A 26,122-nucleotide genomic window follows, 5' to 3' on the forward strand; every position below is an offset into this window, starting at 1 on the left:
AATTCTGTCAAAAAATGCATAGTTTTCTTTATTTCAATACTGACACCTCCAGAAATGCAACTGTACTATTTGTGGTTAATTCCATACTATTTTCTCTAAAGGACAGATCATCTACCCTCATCTGGAAAGAGGTATGTTTCAGCTACCATTTTTAAGGATCCTTTTACCTACTCCGGTACCAATTTTGGATGTCAGCTCTGATTTTCTGTATAACATCACTTTGCTTGTGTCAACTCGGCATTAACTGTGAGTTATGCCTTACTGTGCTGAGCATGAAGAACTGCATGGGTTTCTGCATGAGCACAGTCATAGTTTGAGATATAGGTAGAACAAGCACAGGATAAAGCTCTCCCCATCTTTCAAAGACAAGCCTGGCTGGTTCCTCTTATTCCCATGTGGAGTCATCACTTATTTCTGCCACTGCTGTTCAGTTTGTGTCACATCAACCTGTTGCCACATCTTCTGCAGCCTTAAAAGTGTCCTTTTGCTTGAGTGCAAGGCTGGCTCTTTCTATACTGAAGCTAAAAACCAGAGAAGTGTCTGATTTGCCACCTGATCTGGAATGCACAACAGAAAGCAGATTTTTAAAAAAAAAATTATTTTATAGTTCTTGAGGGGAGTAGGGGCTAGACACCCAGGACTCACAATCCAGAGACTAACTTTGGTGAGGATGGTTGCCTAACTGTGTCCCCCAGTTCTAAATAAATAGTGATGTGAAATCCTAAATAAAAAGTGCTATGCTTTTCACAGTGTATAGCAATCATTTGGAGAATTGGTCCATGGCAGCAGCCTTGCAAGATCTCCCAGTAAACTGGAGAAAAATGGTAAAGATTAAAAATTCTGTAAATATTTGGGATTGGTTTAGTGCTACCAGTTATGAGATTTACAGCCCTGAACCCTGAAGAAAGGGCAGAGTGTTTCAAGTCAAAAATAGACCAGTCATCTTTTTCTTCAGAAAGGCTGTCAGTGGTGTACGTAACAGCCTCGTGGTTAGCAGTTTCCATGAGCTTAGGGAGGTCCAATTTCAGGTTCCCTCTCTGCTTGTGAAGACTTAGAGCACCTCACGCTCACAGTAGGATAAATTTAAAGTCTGGCTTTGCACAAACTGTGCCTTGTTCAGAGGCAGAAATGGACATGAATCCTGTGGGAATCGGATCAGGCTGTTCTGGTTTTGTGCTCTGCACCAAAGGATTGTAGGTCAAACAGCAGTGACACCTGCATCATCCCTGCTTTGAATCAACTGTCAGAGTTTGTGTAAGAGCTCATCTGCTAAATGTACTATGCAGCCACTTGCCAGATAAAGTCCTTCCAGTCAGACTATACAGAAGAAACCTACGTAAACTTCTATGTAAAAACCTAAATGCTGACATCCATAGTGCCTTCAGTATAATGTGATAGCAGAATGAGGTTGTTGCAGGTTAAAAGTTTTCACTCCAGTGTCTAAATCTCATGTAATTTTTGTGCTCTTTGCCTGTTCTTTTACTGATCTGTGCAATGCAAATCTGAATTTACAGAGCAAGGTAAAGCAGTCCTATGGAAAGGTGAGTTCCCAGATTTTGAGGAGTCTCTTGATTACCTATAAGAATAAGAAGTGAGATTAAGAAATCAGCAACAACACAACTTTGGTACTACATTTGCCATTTACTTCTCACATCTTGTTCAGTGGTGTTATAGTCACATTTCAATATACTTGCTGCCTTATCCGGAAATGTGAGCATTTCAGTAAGAGTCTTACAACTATGAAGATTATATAAATCAGTATTTTCTGAATTCTAATAAAAGTATGATACATTTGATCATAATAATATAAATTACAGATGTAATTATCTATCCCTGTAATATATAGTGTATAAATACAATATAAATTATAACTATTTCATATTATAACTAATAATAAGTTGCACTTCCCCAGAGCCTTCTCTCTCCTGATGTTAAAATGGTTTGTTGAAGATTATTTAATTCTCTAAATGTCCTGATCTTGCAAGTCAGAGGGAGATGTCAGTACCTTACCCAAGGTCAGTGGGAAAGTGTGATGTAGCAGCTGGAAGTCTTGACTCCATAGCAGATGCTTTAGCCATGCCATCATATCTGTACCAACTGCCTGTTGATACATAACAGAGGGCTTAAAGATGCATTTCCATGAGGTACATGAACTGCTCTGCTGCTGGTCTGGAGTAGAAACAGCAAGAAGGGCACCAGGAATGGCAAATCCAGGGCCCTTTGACTACTATTACCTGCTGGTTCATTGTCAGCCTTTGGGTGGGGTTGCTGTTCTCCTCTTTGCTGTTTTCTGAAGTGTGTGTCTTCTGACCACCTAGCAGCTCGCCATTTAATGGGTGCCAGAACACCAAAGAAAAGCTCTGTCAATTCTGATTCTGACTGCTTTGCAGAACCCAGTGAAAGCAGCTGTAAAGATTCTTTAAAGGCATCTTTAAAGCCTCATACAAAGTGGGCCAAGTTCCCAGAGAGGAACAAGCCAGAGTGGCTAAACTCCCACTCACAAAAAGAGATACAGATCCAGAGCCTGTAAGGATCTTTGGGCCCTGCATTAAGGGTTTCACTACAACAGGAAATTAGTGGACAACTAACCTGCAAAAAAAAAAAAAAGTTAATGGGATCTCATCTAAGCAGCTATTGGCCATGTCATTAGGTTGACAAATATCCAGGCTATTCGTAGAACACTCAGAAATCCTCTTTCATAGGACAGGCCCAAGCTGATTTCTGACCACAATAAAACATACATAACCATCCTTCTGTGATCACCCAGCTAAGTACAAAACAAAAGCTGCTCATGAAATGTTTCCCTCAGTCCCCATTCTCCAAGCAACCACTGAGGCTCACATAAGCTACCCCTTGAGGGGTTTTGCCATGTGGTCACTCATCTTCTTTCAGAGGGTAATTTCTTCAGATTAGGAGGAGTGTCTCATCTGGCTATGTAGATTTATGGTGTTCCATCAACATATAATAATATAGGGATGATGAACTGCAACAGGTCAAGTAGAAGTCACTGGACAGGTAGCTTGGTTTTAGGAGCTAACTTCTAGGTATTTCAAAATTTTGACAGGTTTGAGTGGCACTGTTTGTACTGTATGTTATTTACAGCTTTATGGCCATGAATGAGAACAGCCTCGTAAAGAAATGAGATCTCTCTGAGCCGGCGATAGGTGCATGTCCAGTATCAACAGAGGATTCAAATGATGAGCTATTTTTGTAATGCTTAGGACTATTCTGATTACTGAACTGTGTATTTTCATCCCAAAGTACTCAGGCATATTTTGCCTGCATTTAGTCACTCTACAGAGCCTTTTAGGAAGGACCAGAATAGTTGTCTGGAATAGTTTGCACGGAGTTGTTCTCAACAGGAAGTTGGGTTGAAGTCAGAGATTATGAGAGAAACAGGGCTATTTCTGAACACTTTACTGGAACTATGAGCTAACATTAGTCATAATAGGTTGTTCTGTGTGCTGCCAAACTCAGCCATACCCCCAGCTTTTGGTATGGCATTGCCATCTGTCACATAGTTGGAGAGCAGTGAGCTGCCTTACCTCAGACTAGAATCATCCCCAAGTGAGCAAGTTTTCTTTCACTGCCCTGAGAGACAATCCTAGTTCTGGCTTCCTGGCATCTCGTTGTTCCAACATGCATCAAGGTGCAGGAAGGAGAGAAAGCTCCAGGGTTTTTTGAGTGCTTATGTGGCAAACAGACAATCTCATAAGCTCCACTCATTTGCCTGAAAGTGATTTGGAGATAGTCCTAACAATTTACTTCTAGCAGTCAGTCTATGAAGGAAGCAGAATCACTGCTACCTCTGGGTGCAGACTGACCCTTTTTCTGTTTTCCCATGGCTATCAATCTGATACCTGAGGTCAGTCAAGGACTGCATAACCAGACCTCTAGTATCTACATATGTGTCTGCATACCTGGTGGCAGAACACCCTCACTGACACATACCTGACTGCAGCTAAAAGGGAGACACCAGCAGTTAAGACAAGCTGATGGAATGCCTATCAGATGGTCCAGAAATCCAGGCTAAGACCTTCATTTGACCCCAAGGAAATTATTTAACTCCTATCTGTAAAAAAAGGGCTAACAGCATTATTCTGCTCTGTCGTGTTCTTGAAGCCCAGTGCCTAAAGAAGTGCTTGAAAAGCCTCAGTGGAAGCACAGCAGAGTAGCTTTGCAGTTGTGAACAGAGAAAAGAGCTTCCCTTCAGGAACAGTGGTCCCAAAAAATAGCAGTGGAGGTTCACTCTCCCATCAGCTCTCAGCTACTTCCAAGATTTCTAGCCTGGAGGAACCCACAATGGGACTACAAAGATGTCCCTTTCTTACAGCAATCCCACTACATACAGTGTCTAATGATGAAGCCTGGACAGCAACTATATATTGTGCCATCCACTCTGTGGGCTTCAACAGTTGTTGCTTCAGTTTAACTGGTGGCCTGCTTTCAAAGCATAGGAAACACAGTTCCTTTCCTGGAAGATGTATATTCTGACTGTTCTCTGCAGCAGCACTTCTGACAGCAATAAAAAACATGCACACACACACAATGGTAGCAAAAAAGGTGCCCTAACCCTTTACATGCTAAATGCCTTTGGTATTGCTCTGTCCCCTGCTAGTCTTCCTTTTCCCAACCTGTTTAGTCTTTAAAGTTACAGCTGCACTGTTGTAACAAGCCTAGTTAGAGAAGCCAGCACCCCATTCCTCTATCGTCAGGCTAACTCATGGCTCAAGGATCTTTTCTTTTTTCTAGCCTTGTGTTCTTCCCTTCACTGACCACACAGAGTTCAGTACCTCAACAGACAAATGCACTGACACTATTCCTATTTCCTGGTAGTTTTCTGCACAACCCAGAATTTGAGTTGGCAGCATGATGAGTTGTCTGAAATCATCAGCGTGTTTGCCATTTCAGTTCTTATCTTGCCCACCCAAATCGCATAGGGACAGAAATCAGGTAATTTTTTTCCTTATTAAATCAATTCAAACAGTTTTCATGCCTCTTGAAAAATACACATAACAATCTGTGAGACTTATCTTTTAGCACAAAACTTGAAGAACAAAAATGCACAAATTTTAACTTCCTGGAATATCACAAAGGCCATATTTGGCAGGGCCTTACAGAGAGAGCACACATCTTTCCTGGCATGATGAAAGGATAATACATTCCTGCTGGAGTAGTTCTCTTAATGCTACTGTGGCATTTTATTGCTAAAAACTATCTGTTGGTACATCAAAGCTGTGGACAGGCAGCTTTAAAAATAATATGAATACCTACTTTAAGCTCCAATGATCCTGCTTGCCTTACACCAGTTTTGAAGGAAGACTTGATTTCTTTCATAAGAAGATGCAGCTCTGCCAAGTCAAGAAAAATTCTAGTTGCTTACACTTAGCTTTGTAAAGATTGAAGATGGCATGGTGTAAGTTAAAAAGTTGTATCAGTTTCCAACTTGCTGTTATACCCCTTACATTGTTCCTAATCTGCTTAAATCCAAGTTAGTGGTGAAGTTACATTTTATAATGGAGTGAGCAAGGTCTTCTTGAAAACATATACAAGAGAAAAGAGGTCTAGTACTTTTCCTACTCTGCCCCCTTCTGCTTCTAGAGGTCCTGCCAGGCTTCCCACCATTTATTTCTGCACAGACCTAAACCTGGCCTTGGGAGGTATCACTTAGTTCAGGCTGCATTTGACCGGACTCCAACAGTTCCCAGTTTAGGCAAACTTCCATTCCAATTACTTGGCCTTGTACCTGAGACAGGTTTCTGTATCAAGGAGTTTAGATGACTCCACTTCAAAGTGTCTATTTATTTGTATCTTCTTAATACTTAGCCATAAGTAGTGCTGAGCACTGACACCTCCCCAGTTGGGATCCTGGGCACCTGTCAGGGATGTTGCATAAAGAATAGTTCACGTGCAGTTAACTCTTTGAGTGCTCAGGGCAAATAGCAAATCTCTTTCACTTTGGAGTAGAGGATAGCAAATCTGCAGCAAGGGGAAAATTTAAAAGAAATTATAGTGATCTGTGTGATCATGCTTAATGCCCTGATCTGATGTGGACAGGTCTTATTTAACCAAACTTAATCCCAGCACTTGTTCTCTTACTCTTGCTGTTTTTCATTTGCAGAATGGGAACAGGTCACATCACTTTACCTTACTTGGATAAATTAAATGAGGGATGCAACACTGTGTTAGGTGGCACAACAATAGTGTGGTAGGAGAACTTCTGATAGATACCATATTTGTCTTGTAACCTAGCCAGCCCCTGATCCTTCTGAGAACACAGACAGCATGTTCTAACTAGACTCCAGATTACCCAGTGCCAAGAACTGGAATGACAGCAACATGCTTTTCTCTTCTCCCCCTCTCCTGCTTTCCTCCCCCCAGATTAGCAAGACCTACTGGGTAAGAACAAACAGGAGACTGCAAATGAGAGGAACAACAAAGCAGCAAGTATAATAACTCCTTTGCTTGAAGATGCTCAGAAGAAACTCTAATCTAGCAGTGTCTATAGGAGGCCCTGACATGCTTGGGATCTGTATGACTGAAACTAGGGCTGAATGTTAAAAAAAAAATAAAAAATAGGGTGTGACCCAAACAAAAGGTTTTGCAAGGTAACAGCAGCACCTCAGTAAGAGCCGCAGTGCTGAACATGGCATTACATTGAAACAACTGGTACTTCTCCACATAATGTCCTTCCATGACTGCCACAGAGCATCTCTAATGCAGAGGAAGACCAGGGACTTAGGGAAACAGTAAAGAAAAATTAGCATCTATTCCATTTAAACCAAAATGCAGTTTGAGTTACAAGGAAGAGGAAGGAAAACACTCTCTGATTAACTGGCAGAACCTCGGAAGGCAAGTACAAAGCAGAGAAATGTACTGCTTTGAGAGTAGAAGGGAGACCTTTAAATCCTTTTTTTTGCAAAGACAGTTGGCCATGAACTGTTCTTCACCAGAGTCCTGTCAGCGAATGCCATTTATTCAATGAGAGAGATCGTTCATCTAACTTAATCCAATTATTCCATGAAGGAGACTTCAGTAGCAAGTGGTGCAAAGAAGGCGTGGGAGAGAAGACCAATGCTCCTTTTCCTGGCTCTGGTATATGTGTGCTTTGACCTTGCTGTATCTGCTAATCCACCCTGGCCCAGCTTCAGGAGTGTTTATCAAGTTGTTGGTGAGACATCTCATAATGTAAATATGTGCTTTTCTCTCTATGAACTAGAATCAGACAACATTCCCATGACAGACTTTTATGAGGGACTTCCCTTAAAAGCCTGAAGCTAGGTCTTATGAACAAGACCTTGAGTGTCCAGTAAGAGCTGCTGTGGAAGCACTGCATGGTTCTTCAAGGAGCCTTGCATTTCTTCTATTTTCTTTAAGGCTGTGCTGTCTTGTGCACTCTCAGTAGGCAGAATGCCTCTCCAGCTTTTAATACACAGTCAATAGTTGAAACAAAACCTCAAAGCAATCAAAACCAAAAGCAACAAAGTGGCAAAAGGGAAACACAGTAATAAATACTGAAGCAATTGTGTGGTCAGAAGGTGACAATGCCTAATTGGTTCAATTGCACATGCTTCTAAAAAAGGCACTAAATGTTGCAATGGGGCTGCGTATCTCCCACTAATTAAAAGCTTGGATTTGCATTATGCAGGCTTACCCATATGTTTGTAGACTTCAGTCTTACACGTTAAGAAGTCCTTACATGTTATGTATGCCCAAGCCACATTTGAAACTAGATGAAATGAGACATTCATTTTGGAATGGACAGGAGTGAGTGTGACACAGATCATGTACGAAAATGCCAACACATGGCATCTCCTGTGGGACTTCAGGCTGTTGAGTGACACCTGGATCAAGGCAGGCATCAGCCCAGCCTACATGACAGCTATGCTTTCTCATGGATGCACATCAGTGGGAGTATTAGGATTTCTTCCAGGTGAAAGAGACTGCAGTTCAGCAGAGCATGCAGCAAGCTGAAAAGAGTGAATGAACATAGTAAACAAATGGTTTGCTTATTCAAGTTGCCAGGTCACGGAGTCATCTCATTTGGAAGCCAATGAGGAGTAAAGTACCACCACTCTCCATTTTCACATCTTAGGCCACATTGCACAACGTGAACAAAACTTTATGCACAAGCAAAAGTGTCCAATAAGATGAGAAATCACTAAATATTATTTTAAAACTTGTGCATACATACACACAAACACACACAGTGATTATATATATATACATATGAACTTTTACACAATTAAAACCACTCCAGTATACACATTAAATACTCTTGTCACTCACCAGGATAATACATTTTGTTGAACTGACAGAATCTATTGCTCTGTTACCTTTTAAATTACAGTTTTTGTAAGATATGCAGAATTGCTCAGTGGAAGGTCAGTCTTTGGCAAGCACAACTCTGCAGAAAACCACCAATGCCAGCAGTGGTTCTTCAATATTTGAAGGTACCCACCCCCGCTTCCTTCAAATACAAACTCTGCTTTCATAGAAATGAGTTGTTCCTAAGAACATGTTGCAACCCTCGTAAGCCAAGCAAGATTTTTGTTCTAGTACATTAAAATATTTCATATCCTGTCAAGTCCATACAATGCAAAACGTAGTATCATGTTTGCAAGTGATTGTGTTCTGATTTGGCCCCGTAACTGTTTTACTTGAAAAAAACCCAACCAAACCCAAACAAAGTAACAAAGAAAAAGAAAAAACAACTCTTGCATAAACATCAGAAATCAGCAGAGATCTAGAGATTTATGTTTCCAAAGGAAATACCTTTTAATAATAACTCTCTCTGCATCTAAGTCCCAACATTGCAAATGTTAGAAATGAGGACAGAAAACTAAACAAAGAGCAAGAAGTACTTATTTGCTAAAATTGAGACATACACAACTTGTGAAAACATTATCTGCTTTTTAAAATTTTGTTTTAATCACCTGTGTGACGTCCTTCTTAAATATCAGATTAGCTCGCAAGTCTATTGTAAAAAGCACTACCTTAAAAGTATGTAGTTCAAAGCTTTAGCTGTAAAGTATTTTCAGAGATTAAATTCTGCATCTCTAGATGACATCACATTATTCACAAAGCCTTGCATAATGTTACGTTTTGATCAGCTGCCAAAAAACAACAGCCTTTTTGCATAATAGACAAGTGAAGAGAAAAAAAAACCATAGATCTTGGCTATTTCTAAAAAACTGACTCTTGGAGTAAAAATAAAATTATTTTGAAAGGTGTAGAAAACAGTAAGGTTCAATCAGACCTGTACTTTTTGCTGGCAAAAAGCACTGTGATTTGTTTTTTAATGGACTCACCTGAGGCTGTATTATTACTCCTAGCATTAATGATGCCTTATGTAGTGTACCAGCAGAATAAAGTTTGCGCTCTCATATTTTGATACAGATGACGACAGAATATTCCTAAAAAACAGTCCTTTTAACAGTAAATAACTATTTTAAAATTTGTAATAAAAGTTATCTTTAAACAGTACCAAAAACTAGGTAAACCAAGTCTCAATCAGTATAAGAGGACCTCTTCATAAAAGGAAGGTAAATCCTCCTTTGGAATTGTTACAACAATGCACAGAAATGAGACCAGAAATACACCTAGGAAGTTACAGGTCAAGTGATTTACTGGAGCTGTGCGGTAACTTCCACCTTATGGTACTTTGAGGATTGTGGTACAGACTCCAAAAAAGGTTTCCAAAAAGATAAAACACTGGAAGGACACAGGGAAAAGTATCTGTTTTCCCATGCTGAGGATCTCACATGCTGAAACAGGCAGCTCTGCCTTCATCAGCTGTCAGCTGCAGTGGTGGACGTGCTCAGAACCAGAACCCTGAAGTTTGTATGTCTCATCGCTGACATCCTGTGAGACCCATTATGGCTCACTGTCTAACTAAGGTCAGAATAAATCAGCATCTGTGGCAACTTCAACAGGAGTTTTCCACACAGAGGCCTCACTCCTCTGATGGTCACAGCCAGGTGTAATGCACTGCTCTGTTCTGTGCATGCTGACTGCAATGCTTTTCTAAGCAAGTATGACTTCCTTTCACCTCGTGTTTGCACAACACTTCAGAAGTGTGAAGTGTTAGCAGTTCTAGAGTACAGTTAAACCTGTCTGCAATTCCAAAGCTAAAACACCTGAGCTTTTGGACCCTTCACCTCTACAACGTCACATGCTACATAAAGGTTGCTGTGCTCAAAATAGCCAGTGTGCACAACAAATAACACTCCTGACACTGGCAACAAACCAGGCAACTCACCGGAGTCCTGAGAGTCCCAAGAAAAATCTCAGTTCAATATGTAACTATTAGATTTACACTAAAAAGTAATGTCAGAGAGTTAGTGTTTTCCTTACAAATATATGGCACTAAGTGTAAAACTTTATGAATTATTCCAAACAGTGCACCATACTTCACAGCAAAGTTTTGAAACAAACCTCTAACGCCCACTTCTAAATATACAGCTGGTGGGAGGCCAGCGTGTCCATGAATGGTCGCACAATGTTGTCTGTTGAAAAGTAGAAGACCAAACCAAAGGTGATGGAGATGGGAAGGGCAGGCAATGCTTTCTTAAAAACAGCCAGTAGTAAAAGAGTTAAGCATAAACCCTGTCAGAGACAAGAGAATAAAGAACACAAGAAGATACAGTAAGAAGCCCAGAAACTTATCTGCCATTAACAAACTAGTATAGAAATAATAAGTAGTATATGCAATTGAAGCCCACCTAAGCTACCAAGGGCATAAAAGCTGTTTTGCCCACACTTAAGTCTTTCACTCAAGTTGCCCAGGTACCTTCTTGAGGAAACCTGAGCACAGCCCTTTGCTGAGAAAGTGCTATAAACAGCTAGTGCTGACATACATCTCATCCTGAGAGGTTAATTTATTTACATATTATTTTACATTTTGTTCTACGCCATTATATATGAAGTACTGATCCAGCAAATAAAAGCAGTTAAATTGTGGTGATCAGCACAGATAAGGAGTTTCACTGGAGGACTAGTAAGTGGCATGTACTTCTAATATCTTCCCAGTTTTCAAGGTCTCTTCAGTTAAAAAAAACAAAACAAAAAACTGAAGTCCTTACTATGACAGGTGAATTTTGGTTTCCTCAAGATAGCAGGCCAAGATCTGATTTTCTGGGGAACATGTGAAAGCTTTTGTAAATTTTGAGTAGACAGTATGGCTAAGTGTATTTAGGTATAGATTTCTTTTCTCATCTGAGCCCTTTGTAATTCCCAGAATTACAACTGGGTTGTAACACCCAGTTATAACACCGCTTTGTAACACCCAGAATGTTACTTGCAGAGAATTAGCAGTGCTCAGCTGCTGAAGTTCTGGCAACACTGCTGTGCTAAATGGGGTAACAGAGGTTTTAAAACCTTGCTCACTTACTATGAGAATGGCTACAAAGCAGGCCAGTGTAGTATTCCAGTCCCCACTAGCTGTGGCTGCTGCTTTTCCAACAAGCACACTGTAAAATATGAAGTCTCCAAGGCCCAATTTCACACCCCCTGAAAGAAGAAAACAAGTGTTAACTTCCACTCCTTCCGTTCTGCTTCCTCCTGAACACATTCTTGTCCCCTGGGGACCAGGTGGAGGTTCCTGCTTAAATTGTCTGCATAGAAAAGAAATGTCACTGGAATCCTAATTCCAGAACAGATACTGCAGCAGAAAGAAGTAACACAGAGTCAGAGTCAAGATCTTTGATGCTAAACAAGTCACAGCTCTTCAAATTAACTGCAATCAGGCCAAACTAGGTAACAAAGCATTAATCACAACACGGAAAAACGTCAGGCTTTGACTACACTGAATACAAGGTATGAAACCTCCCTTACTTTCCTCCTCCTTGGGCTCCTCAAAGGAAGTGATGGGGCAGGTTGGAACAGGACCCCTCATCTCCGATACATGAGAGTCTGCATGTGAAGGGCTCCAGTGGTTCTCTCTCCCATCCTCATCTTAGTTCCACACAAACAGGCCATGAAGAGTGAACAAAAAAAAGAGAAACACAGGAGGTAGATACATGTATAACTTGTTTGAATGTCTGAAATCCACACTTCCGTGAAGCCTCTCTGGAATGGGTAAGCCCTTTGATTCTTAGGAGGTGTTAACATCAGGACTAATTCAAGCAGACATTTAGTGGCTTTGATGAAAATACATGTGTTATTATTTGAAATAGAGGTGGGCATGTTTGCAGAATCTTTGGGAGAACCCAGGAGTTCAATGGCTTTAACAAGTGTGTACATACACAAAACTAAACATTGCTCTGCACAGGCTACAATGAGAGGTAAAGCCATGTAAACTTAATATGCACACCCACATTGTATCTTTGGGGTGCAGGTGCCTAGGTATTCTTTAACTGGTAGTATAACAAAAATTAAAAACTAAGAAAAACTGACATTTATGAGAGAAATTCTGCCCTGAATCACACATCAGGGGTGAGTGTTCACATGTACTAAGCGCACACATACCCTGTTCACAGATTTAGATTTTATCTTGTCCTGTTCAACACATCTAACAGAGCCCTTGGTAGCACTTTTGGAAGCAGTTGTCTGTGATATATTACTCTATATGACAACTTCTGTTTTCCAGAAGAGCTCATACATACTTTCCAGTCCACATAAGTCTGACAGGATGCTGCTGCAGCAGTTGCAAGCAGAGTGTGACATACAGAGCTTCCACAGAGGCACTGTGTGTGCCTCACCACATACTTTGCTCCTGTGTTCTGTGCCCAGTTTCAAAGAAAGATTGTGTCCCGGTGGTTTGTTAGTATGTCAGCTGCTTTATCCTGAAATAAGCAGCCTGTTCAGTTATCGAGCCTTAGCATTCATTTATCAGCTATTGTTGTGTAACTGCCTAAACATAAGCCTTTACTCAAGGATAAATGTAAAGACATTGATTTTCTTTGACAGGGTAAGCCATTTTGCACTTACAGTTAGGTAAAAGCATGTCTGCTTCATGTCAGTGGCCTGAATGCAACACACTGTAATGTACTAAAGTTCACTAGCTCATTGGCATTACATTTATGAGCCATTGTTGTAATTTACCATCCCTATTTAGTATAAATAAAACCCCCCATATGTCCACTTTCAGCTTTAACTTTGGACTGTACATCCAAACAGCAGGTTTCAGATCATCACTAATTTCTGCAGGCAGTATAACACCACTGAAAGAACCTGCATCCATCAGGACACAGAACTTTGTATTTACTTGCAGTCTCAAAAATGCACATTATTTCCATGGGACAGTGCTCTGTGTAGAAGAGTGATATGAAAGCAAACCTGCATCCTGAATCTGCTGACTTGGTCCTCTTGCTGCTGCATCTGGCTTTACCATTCCAACTGTCCACATCATAGCAGCTAAAAGACAGAAAGGTATAAAGTCCTTAAAACATTAGTCACTGTAGCCCAGAAGAGCTAACATTTACCTGTTCCTAAAAATAAAAACCCCTTACCTCTGTAAATGCTTTTAAAGCATTCACTCTGGTTGGTTTCCCTAGGTACTTAGAAGGTAAGATGGGAGAAAATAAAGACAGCGCATCTGTTCAATTTTTTTAAAAATCTCAGAACACAAATAGCAAAGAGTCAGTACAGTCTTCTCTACAGGCTGGAAAAAGCAAAAAAACCTAAAAATAGGGTCCTCATCTGATTTGTTTTCTTCCTAGCTTCTGACTCTTCTTTTCAAATAAAACAACTGCTCAGGGAATGATGGTAATAATGATGGTAACGAGATGTTAACTTACACAGCTTTACTCCTCTTGTTCTGCTAAAGGTAAAGCACACAAGGGAGGGATATAGCAAGAGTCCCTCAGAGTGGTAGTTTTCTCTCTTGCCCATTCGGTTTGGTTCTTACCTGTCAAAATACTGGCTATTTCTATTTTGGTTCCAAGAACGACTAGAGGATGTTTGGGGGTTTATTCTTGAGATGGATCATTAAATTAAAAAGGAACGCAAACCATTCTGACATCAGTGGAAGGGAACTCAAATCAGCTGTTTGTTTAACTCTTTATCAGTCTTGTTTTTAAAGAAGCTAAACTAAACAAAATCAGCCAAGAGAAACACAGTGCCTGCTTTTCCACTACAAGCTCAGCCAAGTTAATGTTTTTGCATCTAGAAGGATCCAAAGAATGTGGTCTTGCAGTGAAGAAACTGATGTTCTGCACAACAACTTTTTGTTCAGCATTCTCCTTCACAGAAATTCTTGTTCGTTAACTAAAGCATACAAAAGTCTACATCTAGATTGTCTCAGGTCAGCATTACAGGGTTGCCAATAAAATGGAGGTCAGCTGACAAAAACAGAAGCTCTCCTTGTAAATTATAAATAGATTTATATAACAATAAATGCTTAAAAAAAAGGTCAAACAGACTGAAGGCATCCTCAGCTTGGCACCTAACATTTAGAAATCTGACAAACAATGTAATGAAAACGTCACTGAGGTCCATGAAACACTCAAGTCCAGGTCCCATATATGTTAAATTGCCTGGCTTCCAACTATCTTAAGGGCACAGGACACCACCATAGTTAAACAGCCCAAGAAAGCCAGGGAAGAGACAACTGATTTTGTTTGCAGCACAGTACTTAAATAGAGCCCTTTACAAAGCCAGCAGCTGCACAATGCACAGTGATGCAAATAATAAGCAATGTCATCATACAGTTCACAGAACAAGAGGGGGCTACAAGAATGGAACCTCATTACACATTTAAAGTTTCTTTATAAAGCATATGCACGAGGATTAAGTATATTGAGTGAGCATCATCTAATCACAGAACTTTTCAAAAACTACAATCCATCTAAAACAAGTTTTTGCGTGCAGAACAAAGAGGGACATTCTTCACTGTAGTCATGAAATAATAAATCTACTTTTGAACATTTCATTTTCACAAGGCAAATATGAGTTCCTTTCATATAATGACAGTTAACAGCCGTTTAACTGATAACAAGATCTTCTGGAAATGGCCTGCTCCAGAGTATAAATGCACACTAATCTGGAGGCAAAGAAGTAACTACATTAGTGCTCTTTGGTTTGATACATAAACATGTCGTAAGTTTAATGTGGTTAAAAATAATGACATTCTAATCTTACTCACAGGAATATATTAATGCAGGAAAAATGGGTTCATTTCTCTCCTGTGCAGTTTCTACCAGCAATCTCAATGGCCCCTTGGGACAAAGAACAGCCATCAGATCTGCAAAGAGAAAAAGGCCAGTCAATCTCATCTCAAACTACCATGCATACTTCACATTCTGCATCTTCAAAAAGCTATTTTCCCCTCAAAATTACATGTATCAATATTAACTGGATGATTTCCTAAACAAGACATTCTGCTACTTTGCATAACTCTACATGTTCACTTAAAATATCAACCCCTTAATTTAACATAGGCTTAATATAATAATAGGAGTTTTCATCAGGCTAATTCTGTAAAAAGCCTCCTGAGAATACAACATCCTTTCTTTTGAAGTTCATGACAGCACATGCAGGTGTTAAATTTAATCAGAGAAGGGCTGGGGGTACTTTGTTCATGTTCCACAATCCATTGCTATCTATGCTGATTCTTTGTTTCACATTAGGGCAAACCCCTGGTCCAGTTCCACTTTGTCTACCCTCCCTTACCCGAGAGTACTCCTCATCAACCTGAATGTTACCTCCCAGCTACCTCTTGTTCTGCGGGTTCTTTTGAAACTTTTAAATCATAGAAATATCTATGATTTCTCAATAACCTTACACAAAACATGCAAGACTATCAGGTTTCTATGACTACTTGGATAAAAATCCAACCACCCTACCACAGTTAGATCTGTTTCAGTCCTTTCTTGACTTGGTATTCCACTTCAAAAGACACAGTAACAAGTACAGAACCTACATAAAGAAGTTAGTCAGAGACAAACCAGGGAGTCAAGGTAACTGCTGCTCTGCCTCTTTCTAAAGCTGTTAGCACCATAAAATTGTTTTCTGAGTAACATACACAGTCCTGAGATTGCATCAGAGCAACCTCTCCACAAGCCACACTTTAAGAGTCACAAGCCAGACTTACCATAGATGGAGACTGCACCTAGAATCACCCATGCTGACCACTCAGGTAGATATTTAATAAAAACCAATGCCATTAGAGCACTGATCATAATGAGATATGCTTGTTGGAGCTTCAAGGGACCTTTCCAGTGTATGCAAATCATTCCAACAGCTCCAAAATTCCAGATGATTAAGAACAGAGTTGGGTAATCCATGGCCACGTTGTATGTCTTCAGTACTTCACTGGAATAGGACAAGAACATTTAGCTAAGCACTAAAAGCAACCGGTAGGCAAAGCATCCTACTAGCTGTAGTTAAACTAATAAGGAAGCAGGACTGAAGCAGCTCTCATAATGAAAAGGGAACCTGCTTTCAGCCAAATATTACTCTTAGCTCTCTGTTCCTCCTGCAGATGGACACGCTCTGTGTGCAGGCAAACACCACACTGCCTTAGTCCTAAGGTCAACAGTGATTCCAACAGTTTGACCAGGCAAGATTTCAAGTCTTAACATAGGCCTGCAGCTAGATAACCATCTGAGGCAAAAAGATCATGTAGAAGTCATCCCACTAGATGCCAAATACTCACAGTTAAAGACGAAAAGTTTTAACAAGTGTCACCTGCAAGTTAAAAGCTTGGTTCTACCTGAGCCAGGAGCTAAGGGAATAAGTTTGTAACAGTATAGTCTGAGAAAAAGACAAGACAAATCAGAGAACCAACTCAGCACAAAAAAATTCCTTTCCACTGACTTCTCAACATGTAATTCAGGGCCTCTGTACTACAAGGTTCAGCCTGTTCATTTCATGCTCACGGTATCACTTCCCAGTGATTTTTGTTCAGTAGGCACTGTAAAATAAGGCATTACCTAATAAAGACCTAACTTCCCATTTTTTAAAAAAGAAAGCTATCTCATTCTAACAATTCTGAAACCTCTATTTGAAGAATGGGAGACATTCCTCTCCTTGTTCAATTTGGGGATGTTCTGCAAAGAGGTAAAGGAGCCCTGAACTGCTACGTTACCTGCACCATTCCCACTTACCCAAGATATATGTAGGTAAAGAGGAAGAGCAGCATCAAAGAGGACAGGATCAGCCAGCCATGGATGAACTAAAGGCAAGAAGAGATGGTGACTGAAGGCACCATTACCTTGCACAGATTGCTCTGCTCTACATGCACTAACTGATCTAGTTTCCTACTGTCCTCCTGCACACGTCCTACAGTTTCCAAAGCCCCTGTCTTCCCCACCACTGGTGAGGGAGGAAGGACAGGCAATTGCTTCCAGTTCTCTCAAACGCTTTCCTTTTATAGTCTATACCTTTGTGTTTGTTATTTGCTTGTTTTTTTGCTTCAGCCTCTTTCCTATCCATTTTGATTGGTATGCATACTGGCTTCTAGCTTAGAGAGATAAGCACATTCTCTCTGCTTAGTGGAGAAGAGGGGTTTGCTCAAGGCTGTACAATAAATCCATCTCAGGGCCAAGTTTAAAAACCAGCAATGGCCAGTGCCCAAATTCTAGGCTGGTACCGGAGAGCTCCCTGGGCACCACAAAACCAGAACGTGCCTTTCCCTCCAAGACTTGCCACCTTCCACCAGAGCATCCACAGACAGGGAGAATACCATTTGCCACAAAGCTTGTCTAAACTTTGTAAGGCATTCGCAGTAAATGCTAAAACTTAGTCCTTAATACAAACTGCAAAACTTTTTGATCAGATGAAGATTCAGACCTGACTAACACAAAGTAGCAGGCCCCATTTTTAATCGACTACAACTAATGACTGTCCTGCTTTCAGCTGGGAGAGTTAATTTTCTTCAGGTAGCTAGTAGTGCTGCATTTTAGATTTAGTATGAGACTAATGTTGATAAAATAGTGATGTTTTACTTGTTGCTAAGTAGTGCTTATGCTAAGTCAAGGACTTTTCAGCTTCCCATGCTCTGCCATTGAGATACACAAGGACCAGTGCAGAAACATAGGCAGGACAGCTGACACCAACTGACTAAAGGGATATTCTATACTAAAAGTCTTATTCTCAGCATATATAGCTGAGGGAAGAAAGAAGAGTGGGAGTGGGAATGTTTGGAGCTCTGGCGTTTTGAAAGTAATCATTTCATTTGATGGAGCCCTCATGTCCTAGGGATGGCTGAACACCTGCCTACTGATGCAAAGCAGTAAATTAATTCCTTATTTTGCTCTGCTTGTGTGCATAGCTTTTACTTTAGTTATTAAACTGTCTATCTTAATCCAGAAGTTTTCTCACTTTACCCTTGTGATTCTCTCACCAATACCAAGGGGGGAAACGAGCAAGTGGCTGTATAGTGCTTAACTGCCACCTGGACTTAAATCATAACAGTCCTGAAGTAAAAGCAGAGTCTGTCTGGCGACCCAGCTCTACCACTTCTGGCAAAGGCTTCTGTATAACATGTGTCTTGCTCTGACTGAGATGTTGACTATCCAGTACAGTTCCTTTATTTCTCACTGACAAGAAGCCCCATTTGAACTCAAGCCCACAGCATATAGGTGCAAAAGGCTCTGGCATGAACACTTTACCTTGTAGCAGCGATATTTATAGAGCACCACTAGAAACAAAGTCATTACAATGATGACGCTGATCATTATGATGGTGTTCAACACTGAGTTCAAGAGACGCTGGCCCACAGACGGGGTATCCTCACTGAAAGGGGTGTAGATCCTGTAGTATAAAGCAAAAGCCATATAAAGTAAATATATTGTCCCTAACAGCCCCAGGACAAAAACAGACCTCTGTGGTTTTAGGAAAGAAAGGAAGACAAGTACAGCAAAACATGAGATGTAGTCGCTAAAGGGGCTGGGCTCCAAAATATAATTAAGTATTAGTGGTCTTTATCGAAAGCATATTCCTACAGAGAAATTAGCTGGCAGAGCTCTAAACAAGAAGACCTAAAGTATAAATGACTAAGTTTCTATGTTTCTTCTCTGCAGGCCACACATTTTTATTGTATGCTCCAGAACCTCTCCATTTAAGTATAAAGCTAGACCCCAGATGCTGTCTTGAAAGGGAGGAACCCTTTCTCTGCACACTAGGAAAGAGGAGAGGTAGGAGACTCTTGGACTCTTTTATCCCTTCACATCACCTTCACACCCCCAATTTTTTTATTTTGGCTCACTTTAAGGGATCACAGTTCCCATTTTGCCAACCGCCAGCAAAGCGAAGTCTTAGGAACAGTAAGCAAAAGCTGGATAGAATTACATATGACCATCACGAGTCTTCAGGAAGGAGAAATATAACCACAAAATGAGACATCAATACAACTGAACATCCCTGATGGCTACCAGCTAGTGAGTGAGCAGACACAGGAGTTCACTCTGGGCATTTTATGCTGCAGCATGAAACAACTTCATTATTGTGCAGCTCATAGGCTTTGAGTAGGGCGCCCTAGTGACAGTGTTACTAAATCAGTATAATGCAGGTATGGATAAATTTAATACAGGTGAATGTAATATACTTTAAGACCTTTATAAGATCCTTCTCTGTTTACACAGCCAACCTTAGCTGTGTAAAGGTTTCCCCAACCTGCCAAAGAAGCACTCTGTGTACACAGATGTGTATCCATGGAAAGTAAATGTAAAGCTAAGGATCCCACGTACTCAGAGGCTGGTTTGAAGACCCCACTTACAGCTGCCCGTTTTTCTCCGTATAGAAGTGCACTGACTTTATGGTGGCGACGACAACAATCATACAAAGGGTGACAGGCACAAAAAGCATGATTACATGCTTTGCTCCATATTTCAGAGTCAATTCCTCTTCTTCATCATCCAAAGTGCTTTCTCTTACTGGAAAACCCGCTGCAGACACATCCTCATCAGCAACATTGTTAGGACTGCGGCTGCTACCTGTTCGCCTCTTCTGAAAATAAATATTAGCAAATGTGTAAGATCTTTTACTCGTTTTCAAAGCTGTATTCCATTATATTTCAACTTGTTTCTAGTAGGAAAGTACCAACTGAACAACAAAATTAGAAATTCATTACAAACAGGCTGCAACAGTTTTTAAACAAAAAACATAAATACTTGATATTTACAGCCCTCTCCAAGTCCAAATATATACATGGACACATGTGCAGGAAGGACAAGATGCACAGAAGTGAGTCAGACAAAATGTCATATAAGGTGACATTAGCTGGATCAGTTCCTCCTCCCATAGCAATGCAGTGTTTGCTTTATCCCACTGCTTTGCTGGCAGTAGGACCAAATTCTGTTCTAAGATTTGCTGCATTTGACCAGAGCAGATAAAGGGCTTCTGGCAAAACAAGAGGGCTGAAAAGGATATCCTGCAAGAGTCGTATGTACATCAGGTCCTGATTACAAGCCTGTATCTTTACCAAAAGGAAGGAAGAAGTTTAAATAGATAATATAAATAATACAATAACATAAAGTCACAGTGGAGGAAATAGGAACAAGCACTGTTGGTGCTGGCTGTGAGAATAATACCAGAGGAACAACAGTGGCCAAAGCCAATCCTAGAAGCCAGTCTGCTAGGAAGGGATGGAGGATAGCAGGACTACATCTATCATTGTACCCCAGGTCTTCACTCCCCAGAAAGGATGCATACATACCCTATGTGCCTGAAATTTCCCTGCTTCTGAGGCTTGCAGGCCATCCTGGTAGGAGGGCACTGGAGGGCTCTCTGCAGACATCAGGGATGTTCTCTCATTGCAGGGCTCCTCCTCACTGTCCGAGTTGTTCATGATTGTGATCATTATCACTTTCCTAGGCAGCACTCCGGAGAAGCAGGGCTGGGCACTGCTCAAGGCTGAGGGGATAAGCAAAGCAGACAGGATGAGAAACTGTGAACACTGCAGTGCAAACAACTGGAAGTCCAAAGAAAAGACAATTTCAGCTGGGAAGCTACAGCATGCTATATAACTCCATCTCCTAACTCCTATATAACTCCATCTCCAGGTGATTTAGCCTGCTGTTACCCCAGGCACATTAATTCATTAATTCACAATGACTTTTGCTGTCAGGGAAAACAGCAAAATGCAGCACTGAAGCAATTTAATACTTTTTTGCCACAGCTTTCATAGTTGCTACCTCTGCTTCACCTCTGCCATTAAAGCACAGTGACTTTCACAAAGGAAGTTTCTTGGTGCTTACTGCTTGTTTTACACAGGCAAAACAAAGCTTCACCTCAAATGCCTGATAGAAGACTTACTTCTATCTTACTGTGCCCTTACACAATACTCCAGCAAGCACCAGGTAGCATGAGTTTCTTAGTAAACCAGAGCCTTGGCTTTATGTAAACCACTAACCAGGATTTACATTCTTTCTCCCCTGTTATGACTGTTTACTAACCAGATGAATTTCATAAGCAGTTCTTCTCTTTGCCCATGAAAAAGGAGAGGTTTGTGTAGAAAGGGAAGGACCTGTCCCATTAGGTACTTTTTTAATAGCTAAAAAAGTATAAACTATTAAAGAAGAGGCTAGAAATGTTTGGCAAAAAAGTGACACAGTGCAGAGAAGAAAGGAACATTTCTTGCTAGACACGAGAGCAGAGGTGCGCTGCCCTGGATACTGCAAAACAGCCTTTAAGTCCAGATTTCAGGAAGCTGCAAAGGAAAGTGGAAGGAAAATTCATTTTAGCCTTTATTAAGTCATCTTAACAAATGGAGGAAATAACGATAATTCAGTCATCTTTTGATTCACAGCCACCTGTTAAAAAGCAAAATCAGACCTTTAATGTACTACAAAGCTGTAAAGTCTACAGGAATACCCCCTCTCCTCTACAATGTTTTATCCAGGTATCTTGTGAGAAAAAGCCTGTGTGTCTCAGGGAATATATCCAATTTTGAAGAGGAAGTTGAAGAAGCCCTGTGACTTCAGCATCACTGAAATGTGAGTCATGCATTCACAGTCCAACCAGTACGTGATGCTGTCTACCAGCCACCTTGGGGTAAGAATGGATACTCTGAAGATCTGCAAGATATTCTTGCTTCTCACTAATGACACTCAAATTCACTTTGGAGGAAGAAAAGAGGGAGGAGTGAAAGAATCCCCTTTCTTTCACAATCTCTTCGACATATCTGGTACCTTCAAGAAATTTTAGAATGTCAACTCAACCTGCCTAAGTGAAATGTTTTTTTGAGATATCTGCTCCTCCTCTGCCTTCTCTTCAAGGCTTTTATAATCTTGTTCCTCTTTTAGTGGAGTATAATGAAGAGCGCTCCAGCCAGGCCTGTCAGCTTCACAGTAATACTGTGTTCTTATTGAGATGCCTAACACTTGCATTTGTGTTCTTATTTCTTAGAGATCCTGAAATCTCCAGTCCAGGTACTTAACATGATCTTCTGGCTGAATACATGGGGGCCCATGATTTACAGTTGAGAACCTAGATCATGGCTCAGTTACAGGATTTAGGCCTTCTTTAAAGAAACTGGGTACAAAAAATCATTCAATCGTGATGTATTTCTGGATTCGTGAACAAGTTACATTATGCATGCTATGGGATTATTGACCCACGGAAATTAAGTAACTTAAAGCCTTCTATCCATGTCAAAGACCAAGGAAGAAAGTAAGAACTACTCTCTGATAGTTTGAAACAAATATTGTCTTTTTAAAAAAAAGTAAAAAATGAGATAACTTTTTCTCCCAATATTTAAGAAACTGCAACACAATTTTTGCTGTATGAACAGCACAATTCTGCAGAGGACTTAGAAAAAAAGGACAGCAAATTGGCTTTCAGCTCCCTAGCTGTGCCCACTGAAGGAGTTAAACCACTGTACTAATTACTTACTAACCTCCATGATTACATGGAAAAATAATATTATGTTATAATACAGCTGCTTTTAAGCTGGACATTTTCTGCTATTCTCTGTCAAGGTTATAGACAAATGTAAGGATGCAACAATACTTCTGGTCAGCAGGCCTGAACACAGCTGTACTGTTCCTTGTGTTCAAGGCTCTGATTTAAGTGAAAGCTGACACAAACAGAACCCAACACATCCAGGATTTTACCAGAACTCCTTTGGCAACCGCTCTCAACAAATCCTCAGACACTGTACTCACAGTTGCCTTAAACTGACCTTGAGTACGTGGTCCTGCCACAGAAGCTGTCCCATCACCCTCAGGTGTCAACACCAGACACTCATCAGCTGTCTGGCTTTTTTGAAAAGACAATGGGCACTTGTTTTCCTTGAGTTTCACAGAGCCAGGTTACAGCAGGACTGGCTTCCAGGCTAGCTATCTGGGCAGCCTCAGTGCCAATGTCTGCAAGAGGAAAAGGGAGTGCTGGGCCATTCCCCTTAAGTATGGCTGAGCCTTATGGTGTCAAGCCCTCCATTCTCGCCCAGACAAGCAGCCCAACCTCACCTCAGGTTTGCCACACCTGTGGCAGTGTGGCTCTTAGGCACGAAGATCGTTGACACAAAGTTTGCAGAGCCAGGAACAGCAGCTCTCCTGCTCTGCCCCACCATGGGCATTTGTCTAATGCTGCAATTTGAAATGGCACCAAGGCTGTGCTGGCTGCTGCAGAGAGCCTTGGTTTAAGCAGTCTGCCCTTCAGAGGAGGAAGGACCAGCCTGCTCACCCTCACACCCACGAAACACGACAGTAGGCTTTGGATTAAGCAGAGTGAAAGAGGAGGAGGGCTCTGGCCTGGAGGCTTGCTTGCCAAGCAGAAGTCACAGAGCACCAGGCAACCAAGAAAGGGGTGGTATAAAGCCATAGGGTTTTCTGGTATCATTTCACCAGTTAAACCAAGAAATCCTTGCAGAGAGGATTTCTGCCTCCAAAGGACACTGGATACCCCATAATAGAAAGCACAGGGAATTTCTTTCCTATTCACTCACATAACACCAAATACACCAGAACATACTGACTGTGTTTTCCTAGGCTGAGCTGAAAAAGGGGAAGAGCAGTTACAGTAAAAAAAGCATGGAGGGCTGAGATGAGCATGCTTCCTTTCTGGCTATAGCAACAAAAGGAGCTTTTGAGGTGGGGGATGCAAGCTGCATCTATATTCACAGAAAAGTATAGAACATGTTCTACCAAATACAGTAAACGAAGGACATGAATAACACATGCCAGACCATCATTAAACTGACCAAGGAAGTTGCAGGGTATTAGGCAAGGTTTTCCTCTGTGGATGGATTTAATTAGGTCCTGTTCACAAATCATACTATGTTTAAAAGTCAAAAGACCAAACTCTAAAAACCATGTAACAAAAATTAAAGGGAACAAAAACTGGGTCAGTAGTAAGTACTTCTTACAGTGGAGTAGATAAGGTGCAAAATGAACTATGCCTGCTTTATACAAATCTTAGGAAGCTCACAGAAGAGCAGGAGCCACAGATTCTCTTTTTACAGATGTCCATTATTTGATAAATCAGCTATATGGAATTTGAAGAAACTGTGCCAATTCACATTAACATCATCATCTAGCCTCTGTTTGCCTTTTAATTTCATCCTGCAGCATCACTATGCTGCAAACAAACCTAAACCCTTTGCTTTGCATTTCATCTATCACAAATACCAGTACAAAGTACAGCACAGAACAGCTGCTACAGGCTAGCAAAATACTTAATTATCAACTTGAGAACTGAAATTTTTGCTTATACATATTGTTCTCTTTGACGGTAATAAGACCAAAAAAATCAGTCTTCCTTTGCTATGTTTAGACAAAGAAAAAGCTTCAGGCTGACACTGGCAGTGTTATATTTTCCTAAATTTCAGCTATAACAACCACTGCTTTTGATAAACATGAAGAGGAGGAAAAGAAATTTTCAGAGATGGGGACAAAACGACTTCTAGGTTCTTGCCAAAAAAGTCAAAATGTGCATGCTGCTAAAATTATAGGAGACTTGGAACACACCTTCTCAACAATCAAAAAAAATTTGCAAATGCCATTCGCTTTCAGCCCCAGATGGCAAAAAATAACAAAGCACAAGCTGTTATGGGAAGCTGAATAAATCTGGAGCCCTTTCTCCACTTTAGGGCACACCAGCTCCACCGAATTAACACTGCTTTCTTTTTCCCCAAAAGAAAGGCACCTCACATAGCCCCAAAGGGTTCTTTTGCTGGCAGAGCTGACATTAGACCCCCCCTAAGATGGGTTACTTTGCTCAGACACCCAGTCAGTCAACTTTCTTGTCACAGGATCGAGGTGCCACAGCCCTTGTAGACCCACTTACACCACTAAACATCAAAGCTTAGGTGAGACTTCACACGTTGGCCCTAACACAACTGGAGGAAAAAAAAGAAAGCAAACAAAAAAACAGAAAAACACCCAAAACCAACCAACCACCCAACAAAACAAAAGAACCCCAACCCCGCCAGTAAGAGGTTCCGCAGGACGCTAGAAGACCTTGTGCTCAAGTGGGCATTCTCCCCAGCTGCTCTTTCTAATGCTCAAAAATTGAGTTTCCATTGAAGGTGTCCCGGCAGCGTTTTCCGATGAAATCCTGGATTGCAGAAAGGAATGCCACTACCCAGAAGAAACGTATATATACGTGTATTTTACATATCTTTATATATGTGTATATATTGTATATATTTATGCGTGTGTATTTTATAGGTACATATATAAAAGTCTACTATTACAACATACACACAGATATATATATATAACTTTCATAAGAAGGAGCCAGCAGCACTACCCGACGTCCTCTATCCCCCCCTGCACCCCCAGCGCTGACCCCCCCCCTCCCCTCAGCCACTGCTCTTTACCTGCTCCGGGTACCGCACGCGTCCTCCTCCTCCCTCATTGGTTCCGGCCCATTCTGGCTCCAACGCCAGCAGCGGGAAGAGCGCGCCCACCCATTCGCCACTAGTGCTGTCGCTCGGAGCACCGACACCACTCCCCTCCAATGGAAGACAAGGGGGGAAAGGCACTTCCCGCTCCCTCTTTCCGGTGGTGAAGCGGCTCGTCAGGAGATACAGCGAGCGCCATTGTGGGGCGGTTGAGGGTGGTCCCGGAGCTGTCAGGTCACTGTCGGCAGCAGCTGGCCCGGGGAGCAGGCGGGCTCCTGTCGCGGGGAAAGCGGCAGAGCATAGCGAGTAGTCGTATGTGGGCTTCTCTTTTCCGTGTTAGCGAGAAAACCCGACAGCTCAGCTCGGCCGGGCACCCTGCCGTGAAATGGCTGG

General features: G+C 41.3%; 1 protein-coding gene across 4 annotated transcripts; it reads right to left on the minus strand.

The window, feature by feature from the left end:
* Positions 1–1,408: 1,408 nt before the first annotated feature.
* Positions 1,409–25,795, minus strand: PSEN2 (presenilin 2). Of its 4 annotated transcripts, none has more exons than XR_011725111.1 (12): positions 25,706–25,795; positions 20,600–20,796; positions 19,661–19,890; positions 18,555–18,696; positions 17,049–17,116; positions 16,034–16,254; positions 15,086–15,184; positions 13,279–13,356; positions 11,836–11,955; positions 11,393–11,511; positions 2,011–2,169; positions 1,409–1,576 (listed from the first exon to the last, which is right to left on the minus strand). XR_011725111.1 is itself a non-coding variant. In XM_071739889.1 (12 exons), the coding sequence occupies exons 2-12, from the start codon at positions 20,741–20,743 to the stop codon at positions 1,509–1,511; spliced, it is 1,380 nt and encodes a 459-aa protein (XP_071595990.1). In that variant the 5' UTR covers positions 20,744–20,796; positions 25,706–25,795; the 3' UTR covers positions 1,409–1,508. The 4 variants fall into 4 exon arrangements, 3 of the variants coding, with proteins under 3 accessions (XP_071595990.1, XP_071595993.1, XP_071595992.1); XM_071739889.1 differs by having other exon boundaries at positions 2,011–2,101; XM_071739892.1 differs by lacking the exon at positions 1,409–1,576 and having other exon boundaries at positions 1,934–2,169.
* Positions 25,796–26,122: the final 327 nt, after the last annotated feature.

The sequence above is a fragment of the Heliangelus exortis genome, chromosome 3 (genome assembly GCF_036169615.1).
Source record: "Heliangelus exortis chromosome 3, bHelExo1.hap1, whole genome shotgun sequence".
Lineage (NCBI taxonomy): Eukaryota > Metazoa > Chordata > Aves > Apodiformes > Trochilidae > Heliangelus > Heliangelus exortis.